The sequence below is a fragment of the Staurois parvus genome, unplaced genomic scaffold, assembly GCF_062004578.1.
Source record: "Staurois parvus isolate SC_StPar_1 unplaced genomic scaffold, SC_StPar_1.0 ptg000744l, whole genome shotgun sequence".
NCBI classification, from domain to species: Eukaryota; Metazoa; Chordata; class Amphibia; order Anura; family Ranidae; genus Staurois; species Staurois parvus.
This window is the reverse complement of record NW_028318540.1, coordinates 94,071-121,868: the sequence shown is the minus strand read 5'-3', so window position 1 is coordinate 121,868 and position 27,798 is coordinate 94,071. Positions and strand designations below refer to the sequence as shown.

Below are 27,798 nucleotides of genomic sequence, written 5' to 3'. Positions count from 1 at the left end.
GATGCAGGTAAGGGGTGTCTATAAAGGGTACAGGGGTGCAAGGAAAGGGGGCTGTGAAGTGGAGTACAAAGAAGGGGAGCTGTGAAGTAGACTGGAGTACAAGGAAGGGGGGATGTAAAGGGGACTGGGGTGCAAGGAAGGGAGGAACTGTGAAGGAGACAAATGTAAGTAAGGAGGGGCTGTAAAGGGGACTGGGGTGCAAAAAAAGGGGGATGAGAAGAGGAATTCGATGCAAGGAAAGGGGGCTGTGAAGAGGACTGGGGTGCAAGGAAGGGAGGGAGTTTGTCAGGACTGGGGTGCAAGGAAGGGGGGGCTGTGAAGGGGGCTGAGATGTAAGTAAGGGGGGCTGTAAAGGGGAATGGGGTGCAAGAAAGGGAAGCTGTGAAAGGCACTTTGGTTCAAGTAAAGGGGGGCTGTGAAGGAGACTAAGATGCAAGTAAGGATGTAAAGAGGACTGGGATGCAAGGAAGGGGGTTGTAAAGTGGGACTGGGGTGCAAGGAAGGGAGGAACTGTGAAGGGGACTGAGATGTCAGTAAGGAACGGCTGTAAAGGGGACTGGGGTGCAAAAAGGGGGGGCTGTGAAGAGCACTTTGGTGCAAGGAAGGGGAGCTGTGAAGTGGACTGGGGTGCAAAGAGGGGCTGTGAACTGGACTGAGGAGCAAGGAAGGGGGGTTGTGAGGACTGGGGTGCAAGGAATAGGGGGCTGTTATGTAAGTAAGGGGGGGCTGTAAAGGGGACTGAGGTGCAAAAAAGGGGGTCTGTGAAAGGGACTTGGGTACACGTAAGGGGGGAGCTGTGAAGGGGACTGAGATGCAAGTAAAGTTGTAAAGAGGACTGGGGTGCAAGGGGGGGGGGTCTTTGAAGGGGACGTGTGATATAAAGGGGTGACAGAGGAAACTGATGTGAAGGGGAGGGGGACTGTGATATGAGATGGGGACTGAGGACACTGATGTAAAGGTGGGGGGTTGTGATGTGAAGGGGAGACAAAGGACAATTAAGTAAAGGACGCACTGTGATGTAATATGGGGGGATTTGAATGCAAAGGGGGCTGTGATGTAAAGCAGGCACTGTAATGTAAAGAAGAGGCTGTATTGTAAAGCGGGGTGCTATGATGAAAAGAAGGGGTTCAGCAATTTAAAGGTAGTACTGCTGAGATTATTGATGGCTATTCATTGTAAAATCTTAATAATAAAAATCTATTGAAAGTGAAAGGTAGTACTGTGGTATAAAGGGGGAACTGTGATGGGAAGAGGGCTGTGATGTAAAGGGGAAACTAATGTAAGAGGGTGGGGCTGTGATATGAAGAACCCGAGTCAGCACAAACATGAGACTTGGACCTCTGCTGGATGAAAGTTTTAATAACTGGACCTCCATGAATTTTAATTCAATATCCCTGCTCTAGGTGCTAATGTATTTAACATGTAAATCCAATGGGATTCTCTCTTGCTAAGATTTTTAAATTTATTGTCCCCCTCCATTATTTTTAATATTCCTGTAAACTCGAAAACTGCAAAAGGTAGGGGTCCTTGTTTTGATAACTTAAATGCTTCATGGGTTTTGGGCAGCACAGTGGCTAAATGGTTAGAACTTCTGCCTAGCAGCACTAGGGTCATTGGTTCATTGTGCCTGCGTGGGTTTCTTCCGGGTATTCCAGTTTCCTCCCACACGCCAAAGACATGTTAATTGACTCCTGTCTGAATCGGCCCTAGTATTTATATGGATGAATGTGAGTTAGACTTTAGATTGTACACTCCTTAAGGGTTAGTGACTGATGTGAACGTACAATAGACAAACAAACGAAACCAGCGCTCCAATCCTCATGCAAACTAAAAGAAATTCAGGATGCCAGACGAAGAGGTGCTGCCCTTCAAAGATCGGGAAATCTGAACACTGGTGAAAAAGAGCAGACAAGGGCGCACTCTCATCGTGCATTACCGTGGTATACTATGTGTTTATTAAATAGACAAATGGATGTATACTCACAAACCAACGAAGATAAAAGCAGTGTATGTAGTCTGCAATAACAGTCACACAATTGCTGTGTCCTTGATAGGATAAGCTAACTCGTTTTGGGAGATATACCCCCTTCCTCAGAGTTAAAAATATACCTACTGGCCCCAAGCCTATATACCAGGGAAAGGAGAGACATGATTGAAACCTTTACATACATCAAGGGGGTGAATAAGGTTCAGGAGGACAGTATTTTCAACATGGAACCAAAATCTAGAACAAAGGGACATGACCTTAAACTAACTGGAGGAAAATTCAAAACTAGCCTCAGAAAGTATTATTTTACTCAAAGAGTAGTTGATGCTTGGAATAAACTTCAGCAGAGGTAGTGAGCCAGTCGACAGTAAATGGCTTCAAACATGCGGGGGACAAACACAGATCTATAGTCAGACAAAAAAGTTAACAAAAGAAAGCAAAAAAAAAACGATGGACCACTCTGTCTTTTTCTGTCTTTACATAAAATACTTTTTTTATCATATGTATGTGGCTCATATTTTATATTTATTTATTTGACTGCTGCTGTTTTGTACTTCCATTTAGCATTTGCTGTTTAATATTCAATTGGCGCACTAAAAAAAGATTTGTGTTTCAATAAGTGGAAAAGACAATATCGGTATCAGTTCCAAAACCAAAGCCTAGGGTAGAATCAAATAGCGTTATAAGACCCTCTGTGTAACTAATGCCCATAACCAAACATTTTAATATACAGTATTCATGTATGTATGTATATTGTTAGTGTTTACTCTTTTTGTGCACCGTATAAAATCTGTTCTGTATGTCTGCTTTGTCTCATAGGCCCCTGCTTCTTCTTGTCCTGCCCAATCGGAATAGAAGATTTTCGTGTGTGGTTTATTGACCTGTGGAACAACTCCATTATACCATACCTTCAAGAAGGTGCCAAGGATGGAATCAAGGCAAGTGTACTGAATGCAGAAGTTTCCCATATAATTGTCTTAAGAGCCCAATGAAAGTAGGAGGCACTAAACTTTTTTTCTTTAATCTGAAGAAAGGGTGCTTCTGTAACTAATAGAGTGTTTGTTTAAAATGATGGTATATTATTATGTCACTGCATGGGATGAAATATCATTGTAATACATAATGTGGAAAATATTAAAGAATTAAAGCCAACATTTTTTAATTCCTTTTGGACAGAGTAGAGGAGAGTTAAAACCGCTGTCTTTTTTGCCATCTGTGTCTCATTGGGGAGATTTTTCTTCAATTCCTGCCCTGTAGACTCAACAGGAAGTGAGAAACTATCTTTCCAATGTAAGGGAAATACCCTCTTAGAGAGTTGTCAAAGAATTAGTTGTCCTCGTTGGATCATTTCTTCTGTATTCCTGTTCTGATGGCAACTAAAAATTTTCCCTCGCTTTCATTCCCGTCAACATCGGTGATCAGGACAATTAGACATGGTAAACCTTTTTAACAGAGGGACAAACAGCAATAAAGAACTGATAGTGTTTCCATCCTCTCCCCAGTCTATCCAAATCTAAAGAAAAAGTATAGCTTTCAGTTATATTTTAAGCTGTTTAGGGATTACAATAACTGCAGAAGACTGAGCCAGCTTTTTTGCACCATTGTAAAACAAGAAATATGGTGTTAAAGTGGTTCTAACGTTTCAAGGTTTTTTATGCACGAAGGTAAAAAAAAACCTCCTCTGTAAATCATCCGCCCCAACCCCCCTAATACTCACCAAAGCCCCCTCTCGATTCAGGGATGTGCACTAGAGTCTTCGCTACCCTGGGACTCCTTCTCTTCATTGGGTGAGACAGCAGCAGGAGCCATTGGCTTCAATCACAGCCAGTGAGCCAATGAGAAGAGAAAGGGGACAGGGCCGCTCTGTGCGTGAATGGATACATGAAGCAGCAGGTTCCCCCATAGCAAGCTGCTATGACAGTAAATAATTCTCCTCCGTGCTTGTGAATACTTAATAATCAATATATGCTACCGATCATATATTTCAATGGACACATGTAGACCCACACAATATCTGTAACATCCACAGTGCTTTGTGATATAAATACAACATAAATTGTGCAACTTAATATAATATCAGTCGTTGTGAACTGTCCCTTTAAATCCGCAGTAACTTCGTGTAGATCAGTGTTGTCACACTACTGTATACAAGTGTACGGTGCTCCTGTATCACCCCTTAGTGCTTTTCCACCTCCAACACACTTATGTGCTCACCTCAAAGTTTGACCCATAATGACAGGTCAAACTGAACTTTTTCCCTTTTAACCCGTGTTGGTATAATGGTACACGTCTTCCCACTCTTTGCCAGCACTTTTATGTAGATCCAATCCACTCCGCATTAATGTAAAAAACACAGTAGCCAGGCCAGAAAAGAGGAAGAGAAGAGAGGCGGAGTCTTTCAGTAACTAACGTCCCTCTTATACAGAGAGAGAAGGCCACACTATGGTGGTAAACCCCAAATTTTATGTATTTGTGTTCAAATATGTAAGAAAATCCACAAATGGTTAAGAAGACGCCAGGTTTGTGAACATTAGGTAAATGATGGAAAACCAGAGTACCTGGGGTCGAAGGTATACATTTTTTGGCTTGATCTGATTTCAAAACGTCAAGATTTAAGGCTTTTTCCATGATATATTCTAGTTGGGTTTTATATGATCAAGTAGGATCTGCTGTTAAGCCTTTATTCACTTGGGGATTGGACAATTGTCTAAGTGCTTCTTGGTGGTAATACAGTAGAGTTTAGTTTAACAACAGCACCACCTTTGTCCGCTTCTTTAATTGTAATTCTTGAATTGCTTTTGATTTAAATTTGATCTAAATAGTCTAGAGGACCCCTTTATTTGGTGTGCTAGAGAAACTTGTTCAATTAGTTTCTGAAATAAAAGGGGTTTCCCCCTCTGGATTGTATTGGATAGAAGTCTGATCGTAGGGTTGAAAAATTTGAAGATGATCTGGAACCTTAGCTTTGTCAGATATTAGGATACCGGAGAAGGCTTGGGCGTCAAGAGAACTCATATCATGTATGAGACAAAATTCCTGAAAGTTCAATTCACTCTAATTGTAATAAATAGTGTGTGAAGGTTCCTGTGTAGAATCCAAAATTTCCATGTGAAGAAAGTGTTTTTTAAGTTTCAAGTGTTATGTAAAATTATTAGCATCAATAAGTGTAGAAAATAAAAAAGTCCTGTGAAGCTACAAAATTAAACCCTTAGAGCAGCAGTCACTAAATGGTGGACCGCGGTCTGAGAACGGCCCGAATAGCGCTCCCTTCTGGACCGCCAGCCCGCAATGACAGATCCGCCGCTGAGCAGGGTGTTTGTAACAGCAACCGATTACATCATATGTGTGCCCCGCCCTTTGCAGCTCACTGTCTCTCTGGCTCCCACTCCCTGCCTGTACACAAGTATCCTTCAGCAAAGTTCTCGGCACAGCTCCTGTGTGCCCTCAAAGTCGGGTGTAGTCTTACAGGGGCACTCTGATGAGCACATTTAATGTTAAAGGATCATGCTGATGATGACAACATAGAATGTGCCCATCAGAGTGCCCCTTAACATAAAATGTGCCCATCAGCATGCCCCTTATTTTATGTTAAGGGGCACTCTGACGGATACATTTTATGTTAAGGGGCACTCTGATGGGCCCATTTTATGTTAAGAGCACTCTGATGGGCACATTTTATGTTAAGGGGAACTCTGATGGGCATCTTATGTTAAGGGGGCACTTGGATGGGCACATTATGTTAAGGGGGCACAACGGGCACATACTGTGGAAAGGGGCACTCTGATGGGCACATGTGATGGAAAGGGGCAGTCTGATTTGCACATGTGATGGAAAGGTGCAGTCTGATTGGCACATGTGATGGAAAGGTGCAGTCTGATTGGCACATGTGGTGGAAAGGAGCACTCTGATGGGGAATATGAAGTAAAGGGGCACTCTGATGGGGAAATATGATGGAAAGGGGTACTTTGAATGTAAGGGGGCAGTCTGATGGGAATACTTGATGTAAGGGGACACTGTGGTGGGGATATCTGATGTAAAGGGGCACTCTGATGGGCACACCTGATGTGATGGGAATACGTGATGTAAAGTTGTACTCTGATGGCGACACCGAATGTAAAGGGGCAACCTATTCGGACCTTGGTCAGAAGAAAATTTTGGTGACCGGACCTCATTGAATTTTAATTCAATACCCCTGCCTTAGCGAGAACAATTTGTTCTTCAACTGACAAAATGTTTTCAGAGTAATTCAAAACAGTATTGGAGAAAGAGTGAGACCATTTTCTAGAGTTCTGACGTTTTTGTTTTCTTCCTATTTTTTTTATTATTATTTATTACAGGTACTTATATAGCGCCATCAATTTATGCAGCGCTTTACATATATATTGTACATTCACATCACTCCCTGATTCTTGAGGGGCGTACAATCTAAGGTATTCTTTTCTTTTTAAAGAACGTCTGTAACCCCCCCCCCCCTTGCCCTTGGGGGGATGATACTTTTTTGGCTGTGGAGAGACACTGTCTTCTGAAAAGGTATCCTTCAATTTTATTTTTCTATCTTTTAAGCCAGGTATAGATGTAGAAGAGTAGGCGGCTGTAGTCTTTCCCTCTGTATCCGAGAAGGTAACCAGTGTTGACTGGTGTGGAGGAGGTCCAGAGAATAGAGTGTTTGAATTTGCCTGAGTAGCTTTATCTGTTATTTGAGCCTAGAGTGATCCACCTGTATACCATTCCTTCCTCGCAGTCTAATTTGTCTCTGAGAAATTTTTACTTTTTTGTTTTCATAATATCTTCTAAGATATTCAGAGACTTTGTCATTTTCATTTCTCTCGCTTGGAAATTAGACTGACTGCGGATCCCATCCAGGTTCCGTTGACTCTGATTTCATTAGTCACAATTTTAAGACGCTCCTTTTTGTATTCAACAATAAGCTTCTGAGCAGCACTGCAAGTCTCTCCACATTTCAAAAAGAGTTTAGTTTGATGTATAATTTAAAGAGAACATGTGAGGATAGCTATATGGGAGATGCCAACGTGTCTTTAAAATATGCAGGGTCTGTGAAGTCATCTTGTTCCAGGCTTCGCTATGTATCACTGGCACGGAAAGCTAGCCTGAAACATAACTCTTTGTAATAGTTAGTAACTCACTAGGTAGGATGAGGATGAAAGCTCTGAAGTCTGTACTTTTAAAAACAGCAATGTCAGCTTTAAATTTATTGTCTTATTAGGTACCGTTTGAGTGCAAAGGCTGAATAAAATAATATTGAAGTATTGGTTTGGATGGTGGTGTGTAGAATTACCAAGAGCTAAAACAGTTCTTACTTCAGTCCACTTTCACATTTTTACAAAGAGATTTTACTTGAACTGCTTTTATTCTGCATTTAATGCACCTTTACACCCTGGTCACATCGGGTGTGACTTGGCATGCGATTTGCATGCCATGCGACTTGAAATTTGTATGCTAAGTCGCACCCTATTGTCCACTATTAGAGCGATTATATCGGTGCTGTTCCGACTTGATTGGAGCCGCACCAATTTCTAAAGTAGTGCATGCACTACTTTTGTTGCGATTTGCATAGACATCGGTGTCAGATGTCTTGCAAATCGCAACTGAAATCGGAAGGTCACCCGATTTTGAAATTGTGCAACTTCACTGTAAGTCGCACAATTTCAAATTTGGCTTTGATATGACCAGGGTCTTAGGCTCCATGCACACTGGGCATTTTAATAACGCTGGTAACAGTTAGCTGTGTAAAGTCACATTAAAAACTTGAGTTTTTCAGCATTTTTGCATTAGCATTTAGCTGTGTTTTTTTGCGTTTGTGTATTTTAGTGTTTTTTTCCTTTTAAAAAAAATTTTTTTACTCAAAAATACATTCAAAAATGCCGGTTTGCCGCGAGTTACTGCGTTTTGCCGCGGTATAGCATTTTTACAACCAAAAAACTTCTCTAGAAACTCACTAGTTCTGGTGGGTTTTTCTCAGTCAAAAAACGCTGATTACAGTCTGTGTGCATGGACAGATATGATAACATGCTGTGGCGTTTACTGGCTGTAGAAAAAAACATCAAAAGCCAAAAAGAGCAGCTGTAAAAACGCCCAGTGTGCATAAGGGCTTAGTCAGTGTACATGTCAGTCATTAACTGACACACTGACATGAACTGATAATTACACTGCCACTAACACTGCCACTAACTGATGACTAACACTGCCACTAACAGTGACACCTAAACTAACAAAACTAAGTCAAGCACTGAACTAGTTTATCTTTGTTTTTTTTTTCTTCAACAAACCTTTTTTGCGTGAAGACATTTCCTCCAGGAGGAATAGATACAGTGTACATTTTCCTACTATTAGCAAAGAAGTCTGTTGTTTCTCCTCTTCACAGAGGTGGAACAATATTAGCGGGCTACAGAATTAATGATCACTGTGATCGGAGAAGGGGAAGTGAGATAAATTAAGAGTTAATAAGGGGTTAAATAGGAACAGATTTTATTGTAAAAAATCTGCTGTTTTTCACTTGTCTGGTTGCTTTAACTGACATATGCTATATTGTAAAGCGCTAAGCAAACTGTTGGCGCGCTATAAATCCTGTATAATAATAATATGCAGACTGGAGCTCACCCGGTTTGATCTGCACAGGGATAAAATAGAATAGATGCAAATGTAACAATGCTACTTTGTAAACAAATACCTTGTGTACTTTAAAAGATAAGTTTAGGATTTAAAAAAAAAACATTTATACTCACCTAGGTGAGTTTATATTCACCTAGTGTTCAAAGACAGCTGATCGCTTAGTTCTCGGTCTTCAGTGAGAAGAGAGCCATTGACTGACTGTCATCTGGTGACAACTTGTGCACAGTGGTCCGTCAATGAACTCAAGGAAAGGCTTTTAGGGTGAGTAACAAAATCCACCTTTTAACATATAAAGTTTGGAATACAGAAGCTATGTCGTGATGAGTGTGAAGGGCTGCTCATCTTGGATAGATGTGGTGGGGAGATGTGACTAAGGCCTGAGATCTTTCGTTAGCAATTTCTCTAACTGTACTCCGACTCACATGGTAATCGGTAACACCTTTGAAAGTCTTTTGATATCTTTTATCCAACTCTTGGTGCATTTTATTCTAATTTCTGGTGACATTAGGAAAATGTTCTGTGTCTGTAAAGAGAACTGAGGGAGAGATTGCAGAGTCCGGAACAACAACACTAAAGAGCCGCTGCTCCAGGACAGTCCACCCTAACTACACCCCACACACCTGCCGAGAGGGTGCTTGCTCAGCTTGCAAGCTGCACAGTAAACAACGAAAATCCTGGATGACTGCACTCCAACAGATCCTCTCTATTGAAAGATGAAATTCCAACAGGCAGAATTACACATAGAGGGGGAAGAAGAGAAAGGTTGACATGTTTTGTTCGTTAGTGCTAACTCATATGAATAAGCGCTAACGAGCGAAACATGTCAACCTTGCTCTTGAAGGAGAAAATTACTTGATTAAAAAAGACAGTGAGGTTGCTTTACTAAATGTTTTGAGAATCTTCACACAACATATTGTGTGAAGATTTGCTTAAAGCTGATTTCCAACTGAAAAAAAGTCAGTAGCTCCAAAAACTGTAGCTGCTGACTTTTAAAATACAGACACTTACCTGTCCCTCGGTCCAGCCGTGTCCTCTCCACCACTGGTTTCACTGGCCATCTTCTCTCCCTGACCCCAGCATCTTCAGTGTGGGCATCCAGCTGTTACAGCTTCACAGCCAGATGCCCACTGTGCATGCGCAAGAAGCGCTACGCTTTGTGAATGGCCTTGTCACGTGTCTCAGAAGACTACGGGGGGGGGGGGGACAACCTCCGCTTCCGATCGCCTGGGCGATCTTAGCAGAAGTGGGAGCAGGTACCTGTCAAATTCGGGTACCCGCTCCCCAAAGGTGCCAACCCTTAATGTGGAGCGGGGAACAAAGGCTTGAAGCGGTACTTCCCCTTTTGGGTGGAGCTCTGCTTTAATATATCCAATCATGTGAAAAGAAAATCCCTGTTTACCTACTTCATCTGCACATGATTGGACAACTTAAGTGAATATTCACACAATTTATTGTGTGCACATTCTCAATTTCTTTAGTTATTTAGTCAGTACAGGAAAGATTTACTAAAACTTGAGCACTCAGAATCTGGTGCAGCTGTGCATGGTAGCCAATAAGCTTCTAACTTCTGCTTGCTCAGTTAAGTATTAGCAATAAAACGTAGACTCTAATTGGTTTCTATGCAGAACTGTGCCAGATTTTGCACTCTCATATTGTAGTAAATAACCCAAATTGTATTTAAAGGATAGTTCACCTTTGGGAACATGTTACATGTTCCACTCGTTTTTAAGGTGTAACATGTAACATAGCTACAGCTGCCGCCTGTCGCCACCACTCCCTCTGACAGATAGTAAAACAGTACGGCTGTGCAGGGCTCTGCCCACATGTCCACATAATTCTTGGACCTACATGAATGAATGAACAGCAAGTCCCGACAGCCTTATCGGCTATTGGCTTGTAGTTTTCAATTAACTACCACGCCGCTGTGGAGCATTGTGGTAGTTAATTAAAAGCTTCTTGTCAGAATATCTGCTTGGCTGTACATCCCTGTACGGCAAGCAGATATTCTGACAGGTCTGCAGGTGACCTGCATGGCACCAGCGATCTACTGCTCACTGGTGCAATGCTTTCCTGGCTCCTTTGGAAAAAAATAAGAAATGCACATTTTGTTACCTGTAAAAAAAAGTGCATTTATTATTTTTGTCTGAAAGGTGAACTTATCCTTTAATGATGTACCCTGTTCAGTCAAATCTTATTACACAGCAGAAGGAACATCAGCAGGCCATTAAAGTGATTCTGTCCCTAGGTTCACACCTATGCAGGTTGCATTTGATGTGTTTCTGCATTGCGTTGTGTTGCATTTGGCATTTTTGCACTTACATTTTTTTATGCATTTTGATGCCTTTTTGCGTTTTTTTTTTTTTCACTTTTTTAATTTTTCTTGTTGATAGGCAGATTTTAAACGCCAGACTCAGCAAAAACGCAATATATTCTTTTCTGCAGCATTTCCATTAAAGTCTATAGAACCAAAAACAAAACATTTTGCATTCGAAAAAGTCCCTGACCCTTTCCAAAAAACGCAGCAGGTGAAAATGTGAACCTTTCCCATAGGAAATCATGTTAAATGGACTGTACTGCATTTCTGCAAAACGCTGCAGAAAATGCTTAGGTGTGAACCTGGGGTAAAGGTTTGTAAACTAAATAAATAACTAACAGATCATATTTACCTTCTCTGTGCAATGGTTTTGCACAGAGCAATCCCAATGCTCTTTTTCTCGGGTTCCCTGCCAGTGTTTCTGGCTCCTTTTGGCCAGTGCCCCCATAGCAAGTGGCTCACTCCCAAACCCCGCTCTATGCTCCCATAAGACACATGGAGCCGCAGCTCAGCCCTGCCCCCTGCTCTCTCCTCATTGGCTCACTGGCTGTGATTGAATGGCTCCTGCTACTAAGTCTCAGCCAATGAGGAGAGAGAGAGATCCGGGATGGCTGAGGCTCCCATGCACATCGCTGGATTGAGAGGGGGCTCAGGTGAGTATTAGGTGGGGCTGTGGGGAGAGCTGCATACAGACGGTTTTTCTTACCTTCATGCATAGAATGCATGAAGGTTAAAAACCTTCAGCCTTTAGAACCACTTTAACATTGTGATTACCACCACAAAGTGTTGTTTTGAAAATACAATAATAGCAAAAACCTAAGCACAATCACCCTAAATTAGTGCCAACTAACAAAGAAGAAAAATATTTTTTACACAAAGATATTTGAAATTATGTGTACCTAATGCTAGTACTGCTGCTCACACTTTTTGTGTTCCCCCTAAAAAAAACAAGCATGTGTAATATGCGTTTATGTCAAAACATAAAATATTTGTAGAACATAGGTGTTTATGTCATCACAATATATCTGAAATAATCCACACCAATAACTGTGATTAAACAATGACAAATTCCAAGTGTCTATATATTTTTATAAGAATCCTCTATGTCCAGTAAAGTGTTGTTTTTTACTTTTGCATTTTACTAACTTGTAAATATAGAGGAGTAAATATGCTTAGTGGCCATCTTTTAAAATTTTTATGGATAAGGTATATATTTTCTGTGCCATTTTACTGAGAAAATCAAACCATTCATATCAGTCTCTGTACCCATTTAAAACACATCCTGAAGGCCTGTTCCTCAGTTATAGATTTGCTCACAACAGTTGGACCAACTCAGGTGAAAGTCATTTACTCTACTAGTATGTTTTAGATTGCCAGTGTCGCTGTAGTTAACATGTTACCAACTATCACACCTAATATTACTTTACAACTGTCACAACTACTGTCACTTTGATAGCCTGTCACTGACCAACAGAATTATCCCTGTTTGGGCAAAGCAGATCAGACACCATGCATCCTAAGGACAACTCTAGGAGCACTACATGTTCTTATAAGATGTAGGTTTTAAAGTCTATGAAAACACGGTAAACATAAAAGGTTAAGGGGCTCCACTCTGTAGCATCTACCAAAAACTGAAATGTCAGTGTTTAGTAGACGGACTCTATGGGATTTATTTACCGAAGCTGGAGAGTGCAAAATCAGGCTCACATCTGCATAGAAACCAATCAGCTTCCATGTTTTATTGCCAAAGCCTAATTGAACAAGCTGAGGTTAGAATCCGATTGATTTCTATGCAGAAGTGAGCCTGATGTTGCACTCTCCAGCTTTAAATAAACCCATAGTAAATAAACCCTTACATTTGTTAAGAAACTGGTTCTGAAAGTATTTCATCAAAAACCTGTAAACGTGCAATGCAAAGGCTGTGTAACAAGTTTTATCTGTTATTTGTTTATACGTATTCCATTTGAAGTAAAGAATGCTCTCGGTAAGAGATATTGACCTTGTTTTTTTCTGTTGTTTCTATAGGTACATGGACAGAGGGCTGCCTGGGAGGATCCTGTTGAGTGGGTTCGGGACACATTGCCTTGGCCTTTAGCACAACAGGATCAATCAAAGTTGTTACATCTACCACAGCCCAGTATGGGGGGTCACATCTCATCCTCCCCTCCCAGGGAACACACTGTGAAGGAATCACCTCCAGCTTCTATTGAATCAGATCCTTTGGTATGTGCAAAGTTTAGTTTAATATTTAAGAACAAGAAATGAACCTGTGTGAGAGGTAGAATGATTCTTTGTGATGTGTTAGCTCTGATAAATGCTTATTCTTATATGCATTAGCTCTTATACATGCTTAATTCTTTGGCTAAAGTAAAGAAAAAAATGTTGGTTCATATAGAATATGATGAACACTTGTAATAACTATTTATTTTTGTTTTCACATAGTAAGTCAAATGCAGTGTGATCATTGTATGAACTCCAAAGAGGCCAACAACATTTCGACTGCTGTTATATTGCATGTATATTCGGGTCATTAACAAATGCAATATGATAGGTGGTTGGACACTGACAACAATAAGCAGTTGGGACATCACCTATACAACCACTTCCACTCACAGCTAACTTCAGTTTTGTTCTAGTGTCCATAGGTGATGAATCTCTTCTTTCTACTGAGAGGTTACCTTCTTCCTATGGGGATTTTTGTATCTCTTCTGATGATTGTTCTATCATAGGACCCCACTAGATGAAAGAAACAAGTTTGACCTCTAATGTTGTGGAGGGCACTGGATCCTACTTGGGCAGTCCCCTTGGCATGTAGTGCATCAGGTTGAGTTAGCCACAGGGTGTTATACAGGTCCAGGTCCATGACCTGCCAGCAGCAAAGCTCTGTCCCTGAAAACCTTGTAGTATGCTCATCATGTAGGGCTAAGCCAGAATTGGGTCTGACAAGCTCTATGCCTTTCCTTGGAAAAAAGAAGTTGCTTCGACTACAGGCTTCTGTTTTGCACTAGGGCCTGGGTGCACCAACAAAAAAATTGAATTCAGTATATCTCTTTCCTCACTTTAGACTCAGGTTCACAGACACTATTGCACCTGCACAGACTCACTGGCTTGTTTCCCCCGTACTTGTCTGGCCATAAGGGCTGGTGTATTTTTCTTTCTTGGTTCACTTACTGAGCTTCTTTCTTTCTAGATATGTATTTACAGTGGTAGCATCTTGCAGTCCACCATACCTGACATGGTACAGCAATCGGTTATTTTGTATTCAGTGGCCTGCATTGCTTGGCATGAAAGACCTTCCCCTCAATCTTCATAGCATAGCACATGGCACATCCAAAGTGCAAGAGGAAGAAAGAGCCAGATGAACTTGCTATATATACAGATCCTTAGTATACTCCATTTGGACGATTACCTGCAGTCTGACCCCCTGCCTTCTTTTGGGTTCTTTACTGGCCTGTTAGCTGCACACCTCTCTGCCTTTTTTTTTTTTAATCAAAGAAGGTGTTTTTAAAAAATGTCTGATTTTATAGGCAGAATTTGAGAATTCAAATTCTGCCTATACCAGGGGTCATAAGGATCTCCCTTCAGCCTTTCTTCCTAAGTTGGTCTTTGACTTTGCCTTTATGATGGATACACGACCAGAAGAGGTGGTAGATGATGAAGATCCCCCTTTCTTTTGGAGGGATCAGATAAGGATCTTCTTTTCTAATAAAAAAATTTTATTGAAGAGTAAGAAATATAACATGTTAAGCAAAAACAAGTTTTCATGTGCAATAAAGATAAAGTAGGTATGACAAATGTATACAAGATCCAAGAGGTGAACACAAGGATTGGGGGGGCCACTTGCACACAGCTGCTAAAGTCACACTGTAAAAAGTGATAATGGAATGCTAGAAAACCAGCGCTAGGGTGAATGTTTCTTAGAATGATGATGAATGGTAACCATAATTCAGTTCCATAAAAGGTATGCTTTATTATGTGAACATTGGGTACAATGTTACCAGAATAGTTCCGCATGCAGCGGTGTGGGCCAGGCACGACTAGAAGAATGGCCGCTCACCTGCGTCCCCAAACTGGGAGTGGTGTAGACTCAGGTGGCTAACCCGGCCAGGGACCGTGGAGCACCAGAAGGGATGTCACACCACCGAAGGGGAAGCGGAAGTCAGGCACTGAACATGGACCGCAAGCTGGAGCTGGTAACCAGGACAACGCATTTCGCGCGCATGCGGTTTGTCAAATTATGCAACTTGGAGTCTTCCAGCAACTTGTCAATAGAGCTGTCAGTGACATGAAGGATCCGCCTCTTCCTCTGTGTCTCTTCTGCAGCTAGCCAACCAGAGAACTGGCAACATGGACGCTCCGCCTCCACGTCTGTCTGCAGCCAGCACTGGAGTGAATTGAATGGATGTGCCCAAGTTGTCGTGGTTCAGATAAGGAACTTACCAGATAAGATGTCTTTGGCTGAAATTTCATCCAAACTTAAGGATACCATAGCTGTATGCTCCTTAGCATTAGGACAGCTTGAGTCTGCTTGCCCCAGTGTCTTCAGTATGGAGTTCCTAAAATTACCAAAAATGCTTTGCACAGTATCCTACTGAGGAAAGTTTCATGCAAAAGTGGACAGTTTCTGTAGTGGATCTTGCTTCTATGACAGTCTGCCAGACCATTGCTGTCTGGACTAAGCACATGGCCCAAGATCCTAGTTCCATCCTAAAGGATGCTTCAGTCCACAGTAGTTACAGGTTTTATCATTGGTCTTATGCTGCTGCATAATTGGCTTGTTGGATGCACTTCACCAGATCTCCAGGATGAATCTTATTCACATGCTCAGGATCCTTTGGCTTAAATGCTGGCCAGCAGGAGTCCCATGTAAGAAAGGCCTTGAAAGGTTTCCCTTTGAAAATAAATGCCTGTTTTGTCCTTCCTTGAATAAGGATATATAGAAGGTCAAAATGGGATAGAGTACGCTCTGCCCCTTGAAAAAGAAGACTCAGCCATCTATGAGTGGGTTTTACTACTAAGGTTCCTTTGATCCTTCTAAGGCCTCCAGTTCCAAATCTAAGCTAGGAACATTCTTTTGTAGAAAGACATTGCCCTCCAAACTGGGTAAAACGTGTTCTAAGCCCTCTTAATAATATTGGAGTGCCACCACTTGTCAGAGTGAAGACGTTTGCTGGCTCTCTGATCCCAGGAAATCTCATACATCTGGGTCCACAGAGTGATGAGATAAGAGACGCCACACACTAGCTCAACAGTGGAGAGGTATGTGAACAACCTTAGCCTTGAGCATCTCCTGAGCCATGCCCCTGATGCATTTTGGCCCACCCATTGGGGCAGAGTCATAGAGGTATGACTATGCCTAAGCCCCCAATGGGTGGGGCGAAATGCATCAGAGGCATGGCTCAGGAGGAGCTCAAGGCTGAGGCCGTTCACATACCTCTCCACTTCTTAGGCTAGTGGTGTACAGTGTCAATTATACCCTCATGTTTCACTGCTTTCTGGATCAAGCACATGACAACATACACCGTTATATTGCTGTGAGGCACTGAATTTAGTAGAGCTCTTTGACCGGCACTACAAGTTGTTATCTGGGTCCAGAGTGTCATTTCCAAGGGCTACAAACTGCAGTTTTGGGCTTTTCCCCTTCAGGCTTTCAGACTTTCCTTTCTCTCCTCAAAGATGGGCAGCTGTTCTTACTACCATTCAGAAGATACTGTCTCATCATAACCCCTTTACTAAAAGAGGAGCATGTTCAAGGTTTCTACTTGGACCTCTTTGAAATTTCCAAACCAAATAGAGGTGTACCGCCCTCTCTGGGTCTAAAGAATCTCAATTTGTTCATCTGGGTTCAGAAGTTCCACATGGAAACTGCCAGATCAGTCATTGCCTCCCTCATGCCAAGAGATGTTCTGGCTTCATTTGGGATGTCTACATGTACATAACTATCTTTCCTTCCACACTTTATCTCTGTTTTGCAATGGGCAACCAGAATGAACAATTTGTCACCCTTTCCTTTGGCCTACCCTGGAATTGATGTCTGTCCCTCTGCTTTCACTTCCTCAGGACCTCGTTTCGTGAGTTGCATGTGGGTCTTGGGTCTAATGGTTTCCTTGTTCAAGGTTGTACTTTCAGCCCAGTTTCACTCAAAAAAGTTGCATCCTAACACTTTGACAGTGTGGGAGAAACAGACCTGGTCCTTGGACCACCCCATGTATCTGATTCACAAAGCCAGACTCTCCCTGGCTTATTGAATTTCAAACCCTGAGCTAGAGTCAGGGGAGCTCTTTCTTCCAAAGACCAGGAAGGTTCTCATGACGGATTCCAGTCTTTCGAGCAGGTGAGGAGTTCTGAATACTCTCTCAGTACAGAGCACTTGGTTGTCAAAGGAAGGCTGTCTTCCCATCAACATCCTTAAGCTAAAGGTACAATTCAGTTGTCCCTTCAGCACGATAGCCCTCAATTGTGAGGGCAACCAATGAAAATTCAGTCAGACACCTCCACAGCTGTGGTCTACATCAACCATCAAGGGGGCACCAGACGTTGCCTGAAGGTTCTTCCTTTCCTATGTCTTGCTCTGAAATATCCAAAGGCAATTTTTATCCACTGTTTTGATGTGGTACATGCCAGGTGACCAGTTTTCCTCTTTAATGAAAGGAGGTTGGGGTGCCCTCGGGTGATGGGTCACTCCCAATAGTACACTAGTGCCACGTCCTAATTTATGCTAGTCAAAAGAAACAGGGATAATACAAATGGACTTTATAGACAGACTACATACACGTGTTCGTAAAATCAGTATTGCTTTATTTGACATTACGTCACATATAAACCATAGTGTTAAAAGACTTGTTAAGTGATATCCCCGCAATGAATAACCCAAAGCCCACCATGTAATAAAAGGAACACAACCAGTGATGAAACATGGAAATAACCACCAGGATGATCCTATAGGGAGGTGAGGAATATTCTAGCGCTGGAGAGTTTGCCCGACATGTTCCACGACAGCAGACGCTTCCTCAGGGGCTAATTGTATATATAAAAGAGATGCATAAACTTAGATAAACACAACAAAACTAGAGGTCATACAGACATAATACAGGGCTTATAAAGTATGTAATAAACTTACATAAAATATCATTATGCACCAGACAATCATGAGCCCTCCAGTCAGTGAGAGCAGGCCTCAATGTACCCAATGGGGCGAAAACCATCCAGGGGGCCAGGTGTGGGGGCGCAAAAGAGGCGAGGCAGGCCAGCACCCAGAGGTATCTCAAAAGGCTAAATTCCAAATAAGGAGAAGTAATGAAGATCCAAAAAGAGCCTGAATAAAAATATATATAGAGAGAGACTCAAAATATCATCATACATTAAATAGCACTGATTATGTAAGGAGAATTATTTACCTTACCACAGCTCTGGAGGGAGGAGGCTTATGTTCAAATAAGAGATGCCAAGCTTCTGCAGTGTTGAAAAACAGCACAGCTATCTAAAAAGGTATATTGCCATTATGTTAGTATACAGAACATGTCTGACGGCCCATCTCCTTAGGGTAATGTGAGTAATCCTTAGTCATAATAATGTAGTTATAAAGACATCCAAAGCTGAACCGTGGAAAATATACAGAGATTTTAGCCCAAGCACATTGGTAGTGGTAGACCACCTCCTGGCAAAAGATTGGCCGTTGGGCCTAAAAAGGGAAAAACAGGCCATATGATATATATGTAATATATTACTCATCAATGACTTGTCAGGATAATACAAATTCATCCATCAATGGCAGGTGTCTTACCGGAAATTGAGTACAACAGTGCTGAGTCACAGAGAGCTAATAACAGAAACGTCCTCCAGGGCAAACGCCCTAACAAGAATGGCAGAGATCGGGTACCGGTCTGCAGCCTATAAAGCACCCTGGCGCAGCGCGCCCGCTCCAAAGCGTGTGATGTGGGTGTGTTGTGCCTGCGCATCACTGACGGCCATGTGCGGTGACGTCACATGCTTTGGCTTGGGCATGCTGCGCCGGGGTGATTTATAGGCCGTAGACCGGTACTCGATCTCTGTCATTCCTGTTAGGGCGTTTGCCCTGGAAGACGTTTCTGTCATTAGCTCTCTGTGACTCAGTGCTGTTGTACTCAATTCCCAGTAAGACACCTGCCATTGATGGAATAATTTGTATTATCCTGACAAGTCAGTGATGAGTAATATATTACATATATGTCATATGGCCTGTTTTTCCCTTTTTAGGCCTACCGGCCAATCTTCTGCTAGGAGGTGGTCTACGATTACCAATGGGATTGGGCTATACTCTCTGTATATTTTCCACAGTTCAGCTTTGGATGCCTTTATAACTACATTATTGTGACTAAAGATTACTCACACTTCCTGATCGGTAGGTTCTGCTTTGTAGCCTGTGTTTAATAGGAGATGGGCCGTCAGACATGTTCTGTATACTATCATAATGGCAATATATCTTTTTAGATAGCTGTACCCGTTTTTCAACACTGCAGAAGCTTGGCATCTCTTATTTGAACATATGCCTCCTCCCTGTTAAGGATTGTAGACTAGTTGATGATTATTATTTCTGATCTCCTTGATGCAAGGGAGCACCCTGTATTTAACGGCGCTGTGGTAAATAATTCTCCTTATACTGTATACTTAATCGGTACTATTTAATGTAGAATGATATACTGAGTCTCCTATATATATATATATATATATATATATATATATATATATATATATTTATTCAGGATCTTTTTGGCTCTTCATTACGCCTCCTTATTTGGAATTTAGCCTTTTGAAGTACCTCTGGGTGCTGGCCTGCCTTGCCTCTTTTGTGCTCCCATACCTGGCCCCTGGATGGTTTTCGCCCCATTGGGTACATAGAGGAGGCCTGCTCTCACTGACTGGAGGGCTCATGACTGTCTGGTGCATAATGATATTTTATGTAAGCTTATGACATACTTTATAAGCCCTGTGTTATGTCTGTATGACTTCTTGTTTTGTTGTGTTTATCTAAGATTAGGTATCTCTTTTAGATATACAATTAGCCCCTGAGGAAGCGTCTGCTGTCGCGAAACATGTTCGGCAAACTCTCCAGCGCTAGAATGTCCCTTACAGCCTATAGGATCATCCTGGTGGTTATTTCTATGTTTCACCACTGTTTGTGTTCCTTTTATTACATGGTGGGCTTTAGGACATCCATTGCAGGGATATCACTTAACAAGTCTTTTAACACTATGGTTTATATGTGACCTAAGGTCAAATAAAGCAATACTTTTTACTAACATGTGTATGTAGTCTTTGTGCCTATAAAGTCCATTTGTATTATCCCTGTTTCTTTTGACCAGTTTTCCTCTTTGTTCTTCCAATTGACTGTCGCAGGTGACTTCCTGCTTCTCACTCCACCCGTATTAGGTGGATTAGTCAATTAATCTTTTTGAGCCTCAAGTCTAAAGGATAGGGTTTCTCCCTTCGCATTTAGGACATACTCTAGATCTGTTAGTGCTTCCTGAGATTTTCAGCATCAGGCATCTGTTTCTCAGATTTGCAAAGCTGCTGGTATTCTGTTCACACATTTTCTACCTGGTGGATGTTCCAGCCTTTTCTGATGTTAATTTCTGGCGTAAGGTGCTACAGGCTGCTCAGTTCTGCTGAGCCTTTTTCCACTTGCTGTCACGTAAGCTTGTTGTCGTTGTTGTGTTGCCCGCTCTTCATTGTACAGTACATGACACAAGACCTCTATAAAACTGAGGCTATCTGGAAGTGGGAGGAGTTCCATTGGGCATGTCTTAGAAGCTCTCTTTACCGGTATCCAATCACCTGAAGGTAGCTGCATATAACACATACTAAAGACCTCTGTACTGTACTCCAAGAAATATACTTTACTCTTAAGTCAAAAATCCAATTTTTATAGCATGGGATTTCCTCCTCCACTAACTGTATGTTCATTGGGATTGGAAGTAAATAGGATCATTCTTTTTTCCGTAGAGTGGAATGGGTAAAACCAATGCCATTTTTATTGCAGTATTTGTCCCTGGGAGATTAACCACACTTTTTGTGCGCCATAAAGGGACACAGTAGTAAAAGTCTGGCAGAGGTTCCAACTCTTCCCCACTATATCAAAAACCTGAAAAAAATGGCTTTGGCTTCAGTATATACTATATTTTATATTATATAGCTGTTATTAAATAAATTATTCTTCTAGATCTGTTTGACCTGACAGTACTAACAGCACGTGGGGCTTGGTAGTTGTGCAGAATGTCTTAAACGTGCCTGTCTTTGTAACAGGGTACATGTCACAATAGAGGGATTTGCTGTCTATATTGTAGGCAGTTTTTTTACTCACCAACACCTTGCTTACCACTGAATGCTCAAAAAAAACTTCTGACATGCATTCAGCAGTCAGTGCAGTATAACTGAGCATTGACTTACATTTACTATAAATAGCAAATGTCTCTCTATTAAATATCTGACATCCTGCACTCAAGAGCCAAGAGATGCAGGAGTACTTTGTGGGTGGCACATCAGTAATGGTTGTTAGTGTCAGCTCAGAATGTGTTGCTCTTCCTGAAAACATGACAAATGCTGCTGGGCTTTAATGTATTTTTAATTGTATCAGGCTGACAGCTTTTACATCCTGACACACTTCGTATTTTTGTTTACAGATGGCAATGCTATTAAAACTTCAAGAGGCTGCCAACTACATTGAGTCTCCAGACAGAGAAACCTTGTGTGACAGTGACCTCACTTCCACCATCTGAATGCCAATAACCTGGCATTCCAGGGTTGATATCCCATTCAATACCACCCATACCCACAAGAAACGGTGAAACTGGAAGTTCAATCTTGAGACAGCAACATTGGAGCACCTCAGAACTGAGTTTGGACTCGCTTTATTACCCTTGATTTTACTTAAATAATTATGCTGCCCTACTTTGAAAACAGAAGGAGGAATCTTACAACACAATTAAACATGGATTATTATTTCTAATCTTTTTTCTTCATACAGCAGGTTTGAGGAGGAAAGTGGACTTCTTTTGCAATTATATATTGTTTCCTATAAGTTAAGTTTATTTCTGAGGTTTCATTACTGGCGACCAATTAATCTCCACATATAGTGTCTTCTTTGCCAAGAACAGAAGGCAGCAAGTGGTGGACAGTTGTATGTGGATGGGAAAGGGAATGGGAATGGAGGGTTTTTCTTTTTAAGACTGTTAAAAGTATAACTGTACTTCCTGGGCGCAACTTAATGTCAGATGGATCTGCAAAGGATCATTCTGGCGCAACTGTAGATGTGACATTCATGTGTCAGAATTTTTGGTCACCACCCATCTCAGAAGTGTGAAGTGCATTCCTACCGCCATCTGCATTCCTCATACCATCTTTGTGTGGGAAATCCATTTGCCTTTATGTCCCCTAAACGTCTCTAAATTCAGAATTCAGTAGCATGCCAGACTATATTCTGAGACTATACACCACCTATGGCTGTGGGATTATTTAGAGTTTAAGGTCAGCCTTACAGTTTTTTTTTTTAATTTTAGATGTGCAAAAATGGGGGGTATGTGATATTGTGGTGTAGGAGAAACCAGTGACACACACATTGTGCAGCATGACGTGAACGTGCATTTGAGTAAATTAAGAGCCTTACAAGAGGAACATGGGTACAATACAGGATTACATTATGCAACAGATACACTAGGGAGGAAATGTATCAGTAACAGACTCTATCCGTATATGGTTTTCCAAGAAATGTGAATTGTTCTTTCCATTTTTTTAATCTCATTTTTAAAATGTGTTCCAGAATTCCTGTGTTTTGGAAATAAGTCGGTTCTCTGCTGTGTAGACCTCTAGGGAGGTAGTAAAATACACAAGACCTTTAAAAGAGTAAAATCGGACAAGTTTAAACCAAGTGCTAAATACGAGAAAGCATTAAAGCATGAAAGATAATACTCTCTAACCAGTTCAGTATTATGAACAATTTATCGTTTACACCACATCAATGTACAGGATCTAATGTGCATGCAGGCTAACAGGTGTCTTTCTTAGCATGGAGTAAAGCCATCCAGCTCTAATGTACTAGCTAAACAGCACTCTATTTTCAAAATGATTTTTATAGAAACCAGTGTGGCAGATACAGTGATAACCTTTTAAAATTGGTGTCATAGGGGGCTCTTTACACACTGGAGCTGACATGTAAACAGAAGGAAGAATGCTCTCCTCTGATGCATAGGATGGGCTGATAAATCTAAAATAAAAGCTACCTCATGTTCAAGGCGTTCTTAATAATATCTTAAAAATATGTAATTAAAGCAATGCCGTCCTATTGCAAGACGTGTTTTGTTTTGCCTTTACATTTATTGTGAAGCTTAACTGAACATCATTAGCTGTTTCAGACTGCTTGTGGCCTTTCAATTCGATTACTGAACAAAGGATAGCCATGCGCAGGAGAATTTTGCCCTTGAAAAATGAAAGCATTGTCAGCAGTGTACCTGTACAATGGTATGATTTTACAGGTATATCTGTTATTGCTAATATCTTTATATTACCTTTATTGTTCAGGCAATTGCAGTTTAAGTTTACTGTTCTTTAGGCCCTGAAGATACAAATGTGCCCATTTGCTAACTACATAGACTCTCCCTCACAGTGAGGAAGAGCATTTGCTTCTCTTTTTTTCCACGTCAGCTCTTCTTACAGTAAAGGAGTTAATGTGATAAGTGCCCACAACAGTGCTGTTTCAGTTACCACCACTGCACCTTGTGCTATTTATCCAGAAGTTAAAGGTTAGTCCGATGCAGGAAAACCTACAGATTACAATTCATTTTCAAGATCCATATGGTACATTATAGGTAACTTGCACATTTTATGTCAAAGAACAAAATTTGGGTCAATTACAAATATGCAGTACCATTGTACAAATTCTTTTCTTTCATATTATGCCTGTCCTTATAGGAACTGCATGAATTAGTTGTGGACACCAGGCCTTCTCAAACACAGGTGTGCAATTGCTTACTTTCCCAATATGCATATTTTATGTGCGGGCACTTCCAAAACTTTCCTATAGAAGCCTTTTCTACTTACTGTACAGATGTATTCTCTGTACCAAATATTCTGTAGTGCTAGTAGATTGGATTTTTAGGTGTTTCCATATGTTTTAATGGTAGTTCCAGCAATTAAAATTCAGCAGCTTGTCTAGTTTAGGATATGAACAAGGAAGCATATTTGCACATACTTAAATGCGATGCGTGTCTGCAGATTTTCTGGTTTGTAAATGATAAACTTTGAGAAAAGACCCAATTTTCAAAGCAGAACATTATCAGGACTATTTCCAAATTTAACTTCTTTGAATTATTATATTACTGAAACTTTTTTTTCATACAGACAGTCCTTTCAGTCTACTTTTCTCTCCAAGATCATGTAGTATATTAAGAACCACAAAATTTAAAACACTTAAAAATTTAAATCCAATTATACAACAGAGCTAATCATAAAAGTTAATAAAGTTTCATGGTCTGAAAATTGAATTAATTTTCAGACCAAATTACTATTATACGTGGTAGGAGCAAGTACATTAAACACTTTGCCAAACAATGCTTGTCAGCTTCTACATAGCTTAAAATGGCTGATTACATGAATATCCTGTTATGATCTAAAATTGCCTAAATAGATATGATTCATAAGACCACTTGCCCTCCTGAGGATTTACCCCCTTCCTGACCAGGCCATTTTTTGCGGTACAGCGCTGCGTTACTTTAACTCACAATTGCAAGGTCATGCAATGCTGCACCCAAATGAAATGTATGTCCTTTTTTTTACACGACTTGAGCTTTCTTTTTGTGGCATTTGATTGCCTGTGCGTTTTTTTATTTTTTGCGCTATAAAAAAAAAGATCGACAATTTTGAGAAAAAGAACTATATTTTTGACTTTTTGCTATTAAACATGTCCAATAAAAAAAATTTAAAAATCAAATTTCATCATAAATTTACGCCAAAATGTATTCTGCTACATGTCTTTGCTGAAAAAAAATCCCAATATGTGTAAATTAATTGGTTTATGTGAAAGTTATAGCGTTTACAAATGGCGGTATATATACTGAGATTTTTTTTTAATTTTTACTAGTAATGGTGGTGATCAGCGACTTATAGCGGGACTGTGGCGGACATTCTGACACCCCCAGTGACACCAATACAGTGATCAGTGCTAATATAAAGCACTGACACTGTACTAATGGCACTGGGCAGGAAGGGGTTAACATGAGGTACAATCAAAGGGTTAACTATGTTTTACTAGGGGGCGGTGTCTGTGTGCTTCACTGTAATCACACTGCTCTGGATAGCTATTTCTGTGCACAGCCATCCAGAGCAGTGTGCCTGAGCTGACAGGGAGGAGAACTGTTAGTAAACAAAACAGTCCTCCTCCCTGTTGGAGATCTTCGGAAATCATGGGGCACTGGTGAGTATTTGCTGGCTGGGACCCAGTGATTAATAGCCACGGCCACGAATGACAGCGCGGGTAGGGCGCGCGCATGGCTCGCGTGCACCCCCTACCCGGAAATGCGAAATCGCACATATATATATATATGTGTGCGTGCCGCCCTCTAGCAGTATTTCTGCTATAGGGCGGTCGGGAAGCGGTTAAAATGTACAGTACGTTAACTGGGGTTTACTTACTAAAACTTGAGAGTGCAAGATCTGGTGCAGCTATGCATGGTAGCAAATCAGCTTCTAACTTCAGCTTGTTCAGTGAAGCTTTGAAAATAAAACCTGGAAGCTGATTAGTTTCTATGCAGAGCTGCACCAGCCCTTGCACTCTCCAGTTTTAATAAATAATCCCCTTTGTCTTTAATTAAGGTGGCACCAGTAAATAAAGGCATCTCTCTTGTAACAACAATTTATAACCTTTCTGTCATCATGGGCCTTTGGTGAAAAGTATATGTCAGAAGTAGCAGGCACGGCAATTATTAGTAGGCAAGGTCCTCCTGTCAAATTAATGGCTAGGCACTGCTAAACAGAGCTGAAAGTGCAATTTTTTTCATGGATGCTTTCTGCTAGCATTGCACAATTTTATGTGTAGTGCTGGTGTGCTGCAGAAACTGTACTTTTTTTTTTTGTAAATGTAATTGTGTGTACCCTCTTCAGGGCATCCTCATACTATTGATATATTGTAACCATTGATTTGTCTTTTGATTTAAAGCACTCAACTCACCTAAATTGCTAAATTCTATACATTTTTTTAATCAATGCTGTAAATTGTGTTATTATGTATTTGTTGCACTTTATCATTTTCCGCATTGCTGGTCTCTGTGGTATAGCATAGGTAAGCACTCCTGTGGGGGTCGCATTCAATAACTATAAGCTTTATGCAGTGTAGGGTAGGGGGAAGGCCACTGGCCCATTAATTTAAAGATGGGTACAGACATTGGTGCTAAGATCAGGTGCTCTTTGTCTTTTGGATAGGAGAGACTTGTGCACAGTAGTCTGATGCAAGTCCTCTCCTATTATTGGCAGAAATGTAGTAAAAATCCCTTGGTGCTCACAACAGTGTCATCCCCTGGACAGATCAACAGTGTCATAATACCTACGGAAGGGATTAAATAACAGCAATATGGTGTATAACAGTTCTGCACATTTTGTACTCTAATGTGGGATGATATAGTAAAGAGTGAGCCCAATAATGCTATGAAAATTAGTAGACTTTGTAAAATTCTTCTAGCATGCTGGGAAATTTTAATGATTCAGAAGCAAGCCTGAACTAGTACTAGAACGCATAGTCACTATGGGTGTTCAGCTAGTTTTTGAAGTAATGCAAACATTTATGTTGTCATCTCACTCTTACTATTGTTAAGAAGGGCTACCCATAGCCATGAGCAAGCCTGAAAAGGCTCAGTATTGTCTTCAGAACAATCTAATCTTGTTTTAGTCAAGCATGCAGGTTTATGCTTGGAGCTGGCCTTATCTCTGGGGAAAAGCAGCCATCTGTGGAAATCTATTTTGGACAAATGAGTTTTTCCCTGAGGTAAGACAACCCAGGGCTGTGTGCAAAGGTCACCAAAGTGTCAATAAACATACAGCCATTTGCTTAGCAAACTGTCATTGGCTTGATTGGACACCAATCATCTTATGTCTATGGGTAGACAGAGCAGCACACAAAATTGCAGATTCATGTTGTCATCTGCCTGGAAAACAAAAAGTGAAGGTGACACTGTTAAAAGAGATTTTTCTCTGTGCCTCCCTCTATTTCCTATCACTGTGAGCATTTTTTTATGTGAAAAATTAAAAAAAGAAAAAAAAGAAAAAAAAAGTGAAGTAGGAATTGTTCACCATTTGTCAGTTGTTATCAGTTATTATTCATTCAGAAGTAAAGGCATGTGCATAGTCAACACCTTATTTAGAACTGTATGCATATTCTTTAATGCTCCTCTACGAAATCTTGCTTTTTTGACATCATCATGCTAACACAAGAGGTACAGAAGCTCCAGATAATGTATTCAATTATGTAATTTTGTATGTTTTCATAGACTACACTTGTACAGTTGCACAATTTAGTAATGAGCTAATTTAGTTTTGTGTGTTTTTGCTGTCATTGTAAAGGACCCATAAGCCTAAAACTAGGCCCAGTTGTTTTTGTAGATGGTTTTCAATATCGAAAGTAAGTTAAAAAAAAACAAGTGTTCCCCCTGTATGCAGTGACCCCTAACTATAAAAGTGCTGCTTAAGTTGACAGTAACCCTTTTCCCTGGTTCACATATATGCGGCCGTGCAGGCCATGTTTTGTGTGGGCACAAGAGCCCATTCATTTGAATGGACTCCCGTGCCCTGTGACATGCAGGGAAGAAGTCCCTGCACCTCTTCTGAAAATGCAGCCCGCACGGGAACC

At 40.9% G+C, this 27,798-nt stretch overlaps 1 protein-coding gene across 3 annotated transcripts in view; it reads left to right on the top strand.

Moving 5' to 3' along the window:
* Window positions 1–27,482, top strand: part of NAV1 (neuron navigator 1) — a 277,210-nt gene extending 249,728 nt beyond the window's left edge. For all 3 annotated transcript variants that reach the window (XM_089654094.1, XM_089654095.1, XM_089654093.1), the window contains 3 exons: window positions 2,807–2,925; window positions 12,957–13,154; window positions 21,590–27,482. In XM_089654094.1, the coding sequence (XP_089510220.1) occupies window positions 2,807–2,925; window positions 12,957–13,154; window positions 21,590–21,685 (413 nt within the window). In that variant the 3' untranslated portion in view covers window positions 21,686–27,482. The remainder of the gene's footprint in view (window positions 1–2,806; window positions 2,926–12,956; window positions 13,155–21,589) is intronic.
* The last annotated feature ends 316 nt before the right edge of the window (window positions 27,483–27,798 follow it).